Source organism: Pelodiscus sinensis, chromosome 17 (assembly GCF_049634645.1).
Source record: "Pelodiscus sinensis isolate JC-2024 chromosome 17, ASM4963464v1, whole genome shotgun sequence".
Lineage (NCBI taxonomy): Eukaryota > Metazoa > Chordata > Testudines > Trionychidae > Pelodiscus > Pelodiscus sinensis.
The window spans coordinates 13011315-13023688 of record NC_134727.1 but is presented as its reverse complement, the minus strand read 5'-3'; the positions used below and the strand labels follow the sequence as shown (position 1 = coordinate 13023688).

Sequence of the window (12374 nt, the reverse complement as noted above, 5' to 3'; positions counted from 1 at the left end):
AGCATATGAGGAAGACTAATTAATGGGTTTTCTTAGTAGCAGTATGGTGCCCTAGAGCCACATAAAAGAATACGTTATTCTCTCATTTAACGATATTTTCAAAAATTAGCAGGTTCTTTAACTGGCTGAACAAATCCAAGTATACGTTTAATGCCAAAATTCTCAGATTTACTTATTAGCATATGGTAGTTTAAAAGATTTTTTTTAAGTGGGCATATATTGATGATAAATGTTGGTGTTAGCAATCTCCCAAATGAGTATCATTTGACTTTACATAAATCAACAAAATCAAGCCACTAAATCAACAAAAATGTAAGTGGCCTGTTACATTTTGCATATTATGGTACCAAATCATTCTTGTCACGAAAACGTCCCATTGCAAATTCGAGTTGCATAGTTTCTCATTAAGAAAACAAATATTTAATTTACAAAATTTGTTTTGTTTTGTAAAGGATCCTGTGATGTAATGTCATTACTTTACTAGTTGCTGTGCTTGGGCTGCGGATGACCCCCTCCTGGGCACTGTCTGTAAGCACAGCCCGGGGGGGGGGGAGGGGGAAGGGGATTGGCGAGTCATGTCTTTGCTGTGCTATATCCTGGAGTAGCAATAACCATTCTTTTCTACTGGCTGGAGGCGTGTGCTCTTGCTGCTATCGGGATTAATTGCTCACACTTTTATACAATTGGGTAATGGGAAGCTCGTCTGGCGAGTTCTATTTTGAATCACTTGGTAGAAATGAAAGTGCTCAGTGATGATTTTCTTCTGTGACAATGTAACTGGATCTGTGGCAATGGGAGACGGTGAGGGAAAGTGAAAAACTTCTACTCTAGGAAAGTTTTTCATAGGTAACAGTAAATCTTGCCAGAAAGCTAAAACATAAAAACTGGCAAGCTCAGCAATCTCATGCATAGGTAGTAAATTGGCTGATGATGCTAAAAAGGAGGGGCAGGGGGAATGGGCCAGATAGGTTGCAAGTTAAGAGATAGGGTCCATAGAGAAAGTGGACGAGTGCTCCAAATGAAATTTGATCTGTTTCAAGAGTGACCACTTGCAGCGTATCCACTAAAACTGGGGACCGATTTTGAGGCTGAGTCACTGTATGTAAGAGTAACAAGTTAGCCAAGACCAGTAACGGCATATTGCAGTCCAGTGATTTCAATTCCCTTTTTTCAGTAGTGGTGAGGACAAATCTGCTCTCTCTCTCGCTCTCCTCATCTTCCCCAAAATAAGATCAGCAAATTGGTCTCAGAGGAAATGTGTGTTAGAGTTACATTTTATTAAAAGAACTGTGGCTGTATTCAATAGCTTGACGCCAGTTTTTTCTATACCAATTCTGTAGTAGAGGTGGAAGTGGACCCAGATTGTCCTAATGTCACTGTAGTGTTGTCGGTCATAGATACGCCTTCGTTACGAACAGTGCTAAATACATTTTTGAAGTACTCACAAGGCGTTAAATACTTTTAAACATGAGACACGTACTCCCACTGACCACGTTCATGGATCAATAGCTTCGCATTTTAGCCTTCAACGTGCAACTACTTCTTCCTCAAGGGTCATTTTTTTTCCTCCAAATGTCCCAGAGCTTGAATTATTCAGGGGTGTGAGACACCAGAATGCCTTTTGAGTCTTGTTTACGAGCACATGCTTCCCGAAAATGCTTCCAGCTGAATAAAACTATCTCAAGATTCTTCAGAACTTGAATGCCCGTTTGAACTGCTACAGTCAATAAATACATACCTAACGTATATTAGCGGTGTTACTAATAAAGCAGAACCCAATTTCAGAAAATTGCCAAATAATGGATTGTGACTTTTCTAGCTCATTTATAGCGTTAACTTTCTGATAATAGAATTAAGCTGCGATAAAGCCGTATGATTTAGCCAATTTTTTTTATTAGTTTGTCATAGGCTAATGATACACAGGTAGTTTATTCTTTCCTTGTACTATAATGACGGATACAGCAAATGTGCGCTGAGCGGTACAGCATGGCCACACTTAAGTGTGCAAAAGCAAAGTGCCTGATAATGCACTCTCCTTAGCACAAGAACGTTTTGGTCATTGTCCTTCCTATAGTGCTACAAAAATTGCCTTAATCTACTGCTTTTTTGTCATATACTCTGTAAGCATCAACATTTTTGCGCCAATGGCCTCTCAGGAAAACCCACATACAACTTTTGACTCCATAGCCTTTTTTATTCATAGCAATTCCTATGTTTTGGCGCCTTGATAGCAGGGTTTATAGTTCTGCATTTTCGCACAGTAAATAAATTTATGAGCGCAAGTCTCGGTAAGTCAATTCTGCTGGATGACGAATTATTTCGTTCTCTACCATAGACACGAATGTGATTCAGTATCCAATAGCAAATCATGTCACCTAAGTAAAATTGTCCTGTGTTATAACACCAACAAAAAAAATCAAAACTCATTTTCTCAGCCTATTAAAAATGTTGAAGCATTAGGGGTTTTTTAAATGAAAATAGTTTTCATAATAGTTTAATTATTATTTTGCAGGGGACTATGTAGTTATGTCAGTTTACTTTGACCTAAGCCGAAGAATGGGTTATTTCACTATCCAGACCTATATCCCCTGCACACTTATTGTTGTGCTGTCCTGGGTCTCCTTCTGGATTAACAAGGATGCTGTTCCTGCCAGAACATCTCTTGGTGAGTTCCTGGGCTATAGTGCGCGATATCTTTCATTGCATTCCCGTATATGGGTTTCGCTGCATGCAAATTTAGAATTCTGTTCTCTGCGGCATATATGAAAGAATTTTATTTGATATTTAGATTCCAATTAGAATATATCGTCAAGCAATAGCTGTGTAACTTAGGCCCCCATTTAGTGTGCTGTGTGTACACACCGCTTGCACACGTCAATACTGTGGCTGCCTGCATACGCGTGACTGTCTAGACTTTTTTAAACTTTCTAACAGCTAGTTGAAAACTTAACCATAGTTTTCTGATAGGCCTTTTTTTTTTTTTTTTTTTTTTTTGTCGTAGACTGGTCAAAGAACATTTTTTCTGGCTGGGTTTTCACACAAAACATCCAACGCATTGACATACCGATAGTCTTTGAAATATAATGGTAATTATAGGTCAGAGGGATGACAGATGGTAAAGATTTGTAAATAGCTGCATTCCACTGAGATGTTTCTTAAGTCGCTCTCTGTCCTGTCCCCAATTTCAGCATATCCAATTTTAAAGGATAACGACGTTCCGGATTTTTGCCCCCGACCCCTGTAGTCAAGTCTGGCTAGCTCCCCTAGTCTAGTCAAACCATGGCATGTATTAGAAGTGCATTGAATAGTAATATGCCTTTGTTCAATGTTATTTCCTCATCAGGTATTACAACTGTCCTGACAATGACCACACTCAGTACAATTGCTCGTAAATCGCTCCCCAAAGTCTCTTATGTGACAGCAATGGACCTTTTTGTGTCAGTTTGTTTCATTTTTGTTTTTTCTGCTCTGGTGGAGTATGGCACCCTGCATTATTTTGTCAGCAACAGAAAGCCAAGCAAGGATAAAGACAAAAAGAAGAAAAACCCAGTATGTATGATTTTATAATTGATATTGAAGATGTCATTGCATAAATTTTAATTATGCTTTTATTTTTTTTTACACAGCATTAATAGCCTATTTTCTTTATGCTACTAGATGCTCTATCTAGAAGCATGGGTGATGAAGACAGGAATGCAAACGCACTCAAGGATCTTAAAGTTGTCTGGGACTCTAGAGAGTAATTTTTATTAGTGGAAGGCTCCACCCGAAGTTAAAACTATCACCAAAAAGCATGCGTTCACAAGCTATAGCTAACCATTACCTACTCCTGATACAGTGCTTGTCTGGTTAGAGACAGAGCTGGTTAGCTGTACAAACCAGAGTTACACATTCAGCTATTCCACTATTTAGTGATTATTATCCTCTATGAGATTAATACAATTTTTTTCTCTGGTCGCGTCAATCATGGATGACCCAGTGTTTGAGGCACGACAAAGCTAGTACCAAGAATACAGAGTAGTTTATGTTACAAAGTACAAAATGTATTTCTTGCAAAGCCCTGTGTATTTTTCCATTCCGTCTTGTCTTGTTTTAGTTTACTTACTGTACTGTGTTTTTTTAAAATTCTTTAACCTCAGAAGGTAAGCTGCGTACATGTAAGTGTCACTTGTAAATAGTAAACGTTCCTTATACTAGCCCCAGTGAATGTCATTAGCAATATGTGTGTTGTCCGTGCATTACTGTTAGACTATATGCTTTTTAATGCGGTCCACAATGATCATTTAGCTGCTAAAGAACTCTATTCTGCTAGGGCAACAAAATTTTTTGTAGGCATGTGACGTAAGGCATATGAGACCTTTAAGGTGCATACATACAGAGCGCCAGCAGGCTCGTTTCAATGGAACAATTTGCGCTCCTACCGCCTTCACGCACCTAGCCTCTAGAGGAGAGCCACTTTTCAGTAGCAACGATTAAAAGGACTCGTTGGCTTAATGATCTGCTGTGTTACCAAAAAAAAAAAAGCATTCTGGAGAATTCGCCAATTTCTGATTAAGCACATTAAGAAATGTAACTCATACAGCGCCCTAGACTCTTCGGTCAAATCATTTGAAACTGATGGCTTAACGAATAGTGAATAGATGGAAGTAGGCTTCCCTATTACTTTGACGAACATTGGCGATCTTTTTGCATAGGAGCTACGTTGGCAGTTAGCGTCTAATTTTAAAACGATCTGTGGGACAGCTTTTAAGGCAAACCATGTTCCTGTTTATAATTTACCATTTTTCAAAATTAGTTTCTTTAAGAAGTATTTTTAATTTATATTTTTTTGTCTCTTTTTGTTTCTTTCCCCTGTCTTTAATTTAAATATTCTGATTCTCTTTTCTGTCTACAATACAAAAGCTTCTTCGGATGTTTTCCTTCAAGGTATAACGTTTTACGAATGAAAATATACTGCATGCTAATGCTGAATTCAACTGTTAGTTCTTAATGACACATTAAATAATTATATATTAGATATTCATCATTCTACGCAGAGCACTTTCTTAAATAAGTAGAATGGCTACAGATTTTTTTAAAAAAATTTGTAGAGTTGATTCAGCCTTCTGACCCTTTACTTCTGAATTTGAAATTGAAGATATACCGAGGTTTTCGAATAGCATGAATTAAGGAAACCTAATATGATTTAAAACATCTCTTTATTCATGACTCATGGGAGCCATTGCTACAGGCGTTAGACGATAGCTTCGCCTGTCACTACCCTTTTAGAACTCAACGTTTAACTATTTAAATATTTTGATGTACGCTAAATAGCTATGCTGTAAAAAGCAAAGTAGTCCCAAAAGTGGGCCTGAGAAATACTAATATCTATTGTCTAATATTCAGAGTTTTGAAAGTACAGTCAAAGACCATTATGTAGTGTTGTAATGCAATAGCAAGATAAATGCGGCGTTTAATAGTAATTAGAAAGTTGACAATTGAAAACGGTCTGAAATAAAGACATTAGACTTGAAATAGTCCGTGAAACTTCAATTTTTGAGTGGCATAACAACTTGGGGCAATTGTGAGCAGAACTGTAATCAGGACACTTTATAGTCAGCAGCTTTTCCTAAATATCGTCCGCTGGGCACAGAGCTGGAAAAATGCGTCTAAATTATGAGCAAGTGTAGCTTTCACTAAGAGAGCAAATTGCTTGAGACGGTTAGATAGACTATCCAAATCTCTTGTTTCAGAAGAATCAGATACTATTCCCTTTAAGTACATTGCAAATACATTCCAAGCTCTAAGCCTGGTGCTGAATGAAAATTTCCACTAATAGTATGTTTCGTAATCAGCAACATTTTATTTATACAACTACTTTATAAATACCAATTCACCGTATCACTGTTACATTTCTTATGCTTCCTTTACTAGCTAAACAGTGCTATTTTGCAATAAGACTACTTATAGATTTTTTTAAATGTAGTCATTCGTTCAATAATTGAAAAAATAATGTAGAACGTTCCTATTTACCCATAAATTTTACCATCCCTATGTAGTTGAAAGTACCTTTGGTCTAAATATCATTTAATTATAAAGACTAGAGGGTTTTTTTTGCTGACCCTTAATTTGTCCTTCCTCATGGTAGGCACCCACAATTGATATCCGGCCGCGATCAGCCACTATTCAAATGAACAATGCTACACACCTTCAAGAAAGAGATGAAGAATATGGCTATGAATGTCTCGATGGAAAGGACTGTGCCAGTTTTTTCTGCTGCTTTGAGGATTGCCGAACAGGAGCATGGCGGCATGGACGGATACACATTCGCATTGCAAAAATGGACTCCTATGCCCGCATCTTCTTTCCAACGGCCTTTTGCTTGTTTAACCTGGTGTATTGGGTTTCCTATCTTTATCTTTAAAAGCAGAACGAAAATAGATATGACTTCTTTAAGAGACAGTTGCATTTAGACAAGCATTTATAACACACTCTCTAGTGCCAGTAATCATAGCATATTATTAGCTAAAGCTGCCCTATAAGTATTGTGATTTAAAGCCGCCCTTCGTACGTGATTTGAAATTAAAAAAAAGTGGAAGCACACACCTGTGATAGCTGTAATAGAAAAACGCGGAAGGTTATGGATTTAATTAGTGGACCTTTTCAGGAGTAAAATACTGTACACTTTGTTAGCCTCTTAGTGTGCTGAGCCGAGATTGGTGTTCTCGGTAAGCTTTTTTTTTTTTTTTTTTGAAAAACAATAACCGTCAAGTAACTTATCATTGGACTATGTAACTTTCCCTCGCTAATAGAAATAGATATTTTGCTATACCTTCACTTAAAAAAAATGTGCACTGTCATAAATATTTGAATTGCTGCTACTATTTAAATTGTCTAGCGCATGCTTTTTCTTTTGACCAAAGAGAGTCTTTCTTGTTCTTTATTTTGTGTCTGTGGATGTGGTATTAGAATGGCCATGTGCATATGTTTTTGTTTTTAGCAGCATTGTTCCCTTCCCTCATGCATGGAATATTGAATCAGACAATGTTAGACATTGGAGCTGCTTAAAGCACTAAGGAAAAAACATCACAGAGAAAGAACAGAATGCATGGGCTATGATTGACTGTGCTCTGGTTTAGCTTCTATTGGCCAATGTTAGCAGTTTTCTGTCTCATTTTCCGATTTTTATACATTTAAAAAAATCTCTTTTTTTTGAACTTCTATTATATTGCGAACCATAAGTATTCGTCTCAAACCCGGTGTTTTGGCGACATATGTTTTGCAGCATGTGTGTTTGTATAGCATCTAGCACTTTAGGCTCTGGGCCCATTAGTAGAGCCCCCTTCCCACACACATACATATACTAACCAAATAGCACGAATACAAAATAAAACACTCCGCAATACATAGCTAATTGCCACACTGTCATTTTTCAGCATTAATGTGCAGACTTCTTTTATACCTCGCTGGCCTGTACTGAACATAAAAAAACTAGTGATGGTCTCACCATTTACTATTAACATTGATCCAATAAATAATTTATGTGTAACCCGCACCCTGTTGACGGTAAACGCCACTGGCCTTCAGACGCTGTAAGATGCTCAATTATGCAAGCGAATTAACATGTAAATAAACTGACCTTTTTTTTTTTTAAATAGCGCAGATATAAAATTTCAGCTCTAGGGCAGTTTGTAGGTTGCAAGCTCCATGTGTGTTATTAATCAATTACTTAAGACACAACTGCACAGTGTTTGTAAAATTTTGACGCTTAGAAATGTAAACAAAGCTATAATTCATCAAGCATTTAAATCCTTTTAATAAAGGAACTACACAGTAGAGGACTTTTTTAATAAAACTGATACATTACATGCTTGAGTCATTTGTTGTTATTGCTGTTAAAATTAGATGAGCACATACAAAAATTTGTCTAGATTGTGATCTAATCAACCCAATAGTACAAACTGTTATACGATTACCTAAGGTATTTGACTTCCTAAGACTTTAAAGTGGATCACGCTTCCATGCATGCTTAAACAAAAAAAAAAATCAATGCTACAGACGTATTCATCCAAGTAAGACTGTTAGTTTGATTCTACAAATGAACGTTGGCGAGGGCGATGAAAGGTGAGTTTTGAGCCGGATGGGTTTCGGGTACAAAAATTTAGGCACTCCCCACTTTGCCAGGTCCTCAATGCAATACATTTCTGAGTTTCAGCCTTTAAACTATTGAGCTGGATAATTACCATAGTTCAGTACAGTTTCTTTCTGGGGTGGCGATGGCATTACCTCAGCCTAAGACAGAGACAAAGCAAAATATTTAACATTAGGACAGGTTAGGCACTGCCTACAAAACCCACTTTGGGACCAGCCCCTGTGCATAAACAACAAAGCAATAGTAATGCTCAACATAGTACATTTTAATCACTTGTTATTTTGGCGAAAACCAAATTTATCATCAATTTTAGCCCCAATCAGCTGAACATATGGTTAATGAAAAATTCACCACTTTATTCTTGGACAAGTGCTAGTTACGCAATTTCTTTGCTTCAGAGGTAACTTCACAGGTTGTCCACAGGCTTTAGGATTGGAGTAACGCAGTCCTGCAAATGCGTACAAAATGCCAAGCAAGACTTGATCTCCTAACTGAATGAACATGTTTCCAACGAGATCCAGCTTTTCACTCGTCTCTTTGGCTTCAGAGATACACTCTCAAGTTACCAAGTGCTCTGTCAGGAACTGTTCATTGCGCCAAAAGATATATGACAACACTTGTACGTCACAATACACTGTGATCTTTCTTGCTAGTATTTCATCTTTATATCCTCATTAGGGACAAGAAATAAGGGTTTCACTTGTAGCAAAGGGAAAGTTAGCAAAGATTGCTAGCAAATAAACCGTCTATTAAGGATAGTTAAGCTTTAAAATAGGCTTCCATTGTGAAATTTCTGATACTGGCGGATCTAAAGCCCAGGTTGGCAACAAACATGTGGAGAATGGTTTTGCTTGGGCCTGACTCAATATATGGACATAGAGGTTTTTTTAAAAATTTGTTTCGATCATTAAGATTGTATTGTCCCAGTGGAATTAGTGCCCCAGAGTATTACTGGGGCCGATGGGTGGTGTAGCTAAGTGTCTTCCTGGGCGACATTAGGCCACATAGTCACACTTTGACTTTCAAATAGACACTAATAGTAAATCGAAGAGCCACCCAACTGTCTTTTCCTGAAGTGCATGCAAGGTTCGTAGAAGTCTTTAAATCTTTTTTTTTATACAGTACCGCTTTAAAAAAAAGGAGTCCAGTACCTACAGTTTTTTTAGCAACACACATTGTTGGTATCTAGAATTATTTTGTTTTCCTCCAACCCATGGGCTGGCCCGTGCAGTTGCTGTGCTCCCTGGCATTGTGTTTGGAAAATCGAGTGCATGCAGTCTATCATGTGTATGCACCCACCGACTTTAGAAATACTGCAACAGGCAATACTGCAATCGTCAGCGTTGCCCTAGGCAGGCACAGGACCATTAATAACACTGTAGTTTTTTTCTACTTCCCAAATGAGTCCCAACTCACTAGTAGAGTTGGGTGCGCTGGTATTGCAAGCTTCCCCAGGGAAGTATCATATACTTCGCAACAATCAGTTCAGGTCTAATTTTTGGTTTTCATACACCTCAGAAGAGACCTTCCCGTCACAAAGGTCTATGAAAGTTTTGCAGCCATTGCTCATAGTCCCAGCTGTGCATGGTTGTCTCACATCACCAGAACTAGTGTACTACTCTGTCAGTAAGACTGACCGTTGGCTTAAAAATCCATTTCCTCAACACACGGGGTCTGTCCGGAGCAGCATAGGGATTCCACATCCGCCTTCATCGCTGCTCCTCATCCTGGAATACCAAGAACCACATTAGTTGCAGCAAGGTAGCGGGCATAAAAATTTGATCCCACGCCACACATTTGCTGCTAAGGCAATGCTGGTAATCATGGCCAAATAGCTGAAAGTCCTAGGGCGATCCAGAGTGAATCCACAGGCTCTCGTTGACTCCAACCTTTATTAAAAATCTTTGCAAAATCTGCTGGGCTGAGTAAAACACAACAGTGCGGCGGCAGCTAAATCCCAGCTGATTACTTTAACAACAACAACAACAACAAAAATCCCTATATCTTCCAGTTGACCACGACTTAAAACAATCCTTTTATGAGAACACTTGCACGTGATATATTTGTTATGCCTTAATCACAACCAATCTGGTCTACTGACTGCTGCTTGCCAGCTCAGTTCTTCCCTTTTGTTCTGACTGCTTGGTGGGCAATAGTCGCAACTTTCATTCCGTCAAGTTCAGAAATAATGAAGTTTGAAAAGCTAAACACAATGATGTGTCTTTTTCTTAAAGTGGTTGCTAGTGGGGCGGGCACCGCTTAGTGTCCTACCACAAATCCTCTATTTCTTGATCTTATGCCTTCTGCTGCAACTCACATCTTTAGAACCTGCTTGCGTCCTAAACGTCTCTGTGCAACTGACAACTGACAGAGGATTAACTGAATATTTGTGACTGGGAATAGTGATGTGTATTTATACTGGGACAAATCGTGTAATATTCCTTTTCCGTGAGCTGTGTTGTCTTGCATGCCTGTCTTACGGACTTTTTGTTGCGGGCAGTATTTATAAATATGATGATGGTCACCATAACGCATTCACATTTGTGTATATGGCTGTAGTTTATTTGTGCTTGATGCTAAGCTGAATATGAGTTCGTTGCGACTAAGCAGAGCTTGCCTAAGCATGTGTTCCAAAATAGCTCATCTGTGTCCTGGATATTTTTCATTATCTGATTTATTCACATGAAGACGTCTTCTGACTAAAAAACAAATCAGCACATTTACTTGCAACTTGCTGTTTGTAGGCCTCTTTTAACAATCCCTAGAATGATAGAGTCCTCGGCCAGAACTGTCGCGCCTGGGCTCCAGTGGTCTGTAAATGAAGAAATTTTATTCACTATGTCAAACTGTTCATGACGATGATAAGGAGATTGCTGACCTGGGATGATGAAATGAATGGTGCTTAGCATAAGCCAGACCCTCATTTTCCACAGTGGGCTAAAATTCTGGATGGTCGAATTTTTGGATTCTTCATTGTAGACATCTGGGGCTAGAAGCAAAGCATGTGAGGTCAAATGTACCCTTGTAGCTGAGAAGGGCTGTTTAGGCTGGACAGTAGGGAAAACTTCCTAACTGTCAGGATAGTGAAATCTCCATTGTTATCGATATTTAAGAGCAGGTTAGTTAGACATCTATCAGGGATGGTCTAGACAGTGCTTTGTCCTTCCATGAGCATATGGTTGGGATGAGTCGAAATTGCTTCATGCGAAATGACCCTTGTAAGGTATCATTGGAAAGTTTGTAATCTATTGAATATCTGTGTGATTCTATTTGTATGCATATAACCCTCTGTATAAGAACTGAAGAATAGTGACAGCAGATTTCTTACCAAAGTGTTCATGTTAGAAAACAAACAAACAAACTCTGTTTCCAGCTCACCAGGAAGAAAAATGAAAAAGCCAGACACTAACAGCGCATTTTCAAAGAAACAACTAAGAGGGAAAGAGCTGTCTTCTTGCAAGACATACTACAAATATATGTGCCCATGTCTCCTGATGCTGGATTCCATCTTGAGTTTGTCATTTTTCATTTAGGTTTGTGGCTCACTGCCATAGTGAAATTCTAGAAAAGAAAAAAAAAGTGAACAAAGATTGGCTGATTTTAGAGACTGCCCCATCCCAAGAGGATTCATGAAAGGAACTGTTGTAACGGTTGTTCTCTGAGATGAATTGCTTCCATCCATTCCATGTGGCATGTGTGTGCAGCCTGCATGCATGCTCAGAAATTCCCCCCACCTCCAGCAGTACCCGACGGGCTGGCAGGGGAGCTCCCTGGAGTGGTGCCACTATGCCCCTCATGGCCCTCTACCTCCCCTCAGTTCCTTCTTACCAAATCACCCTGCAGAAGGGGTGGTGGGCGGGATTTGGAATGGACACGAACAACACATCTCAAAGAACAACAGTTACAAAAGGTAACTTCCTTCTTTCTTTTTCAAGGGATTGCGCATGTCCATTCCATGTAGGTAACTCCAAAGCAGAAACCCTAGGAGGCGGGGTTGGAGTTCTAACCTTCCACTGAGTGGACAGTCCTACCCAAGGAAGCATCTTCCCTTGCCTGATGTGTCAATGCAAAAGTGTTTACAGAGGACCTGCAGATATCCAGGATTGGGACCCGAGGCACAAAAGGTGCAGAGGTGGCCTCAACTGAGTGCTAGTAGAGTGGGCTGGAACTGAAGGCAGCCCCTAGCACTCCCTACTACAGGCTGTGTTCCAAGAAGAGATCCTTCGAGCAGAAACCGTCTGGC

The 12374-nt window shown here is 39.1% G+C and overlaps 1 protein-coding gene across 2 annotated transcripts in view; it reads left to right on the top strand.

Annotated features, from left to right (window-relative positions):
• GABRG2 (gamma-aminobutyric acid type A receptor subunit gamma2) overlaps positions 1 to 7847 on the top strand; it is a 57480-nt gene extending 49633 nt beyond the window's left edge. Inside the window, exons 7-10 of one of the 2 annotated variants that reach the window (XM_075900191.1) lie at positions 2513 to 2665; positions 3344 to 3549; positions 4903 to 4926; positions 6128 to 7847. In XM_075900191.1, coding sequence (XP_075756306.1) covers positions 2513 to 2665; positions 3344 to 3549; positions 4903 to 4926; positions 6128 to 6403 — 659 coding nt within the window. In that variant the 3' untranslated portion in view covers positions 6404 to 7847. The remainder of the gene's footprint in view (positions 1 to 2512; positions 2666 to 3343; positions 3550 to 4902; positions 4927 to 6127) is intronic. The other variant, XM_006111193.4, reaches the window with a different exon arrangement.
• The last annotated feature ends 4527 nt before the right edge of the window (positions 7848 to 12374 follow it).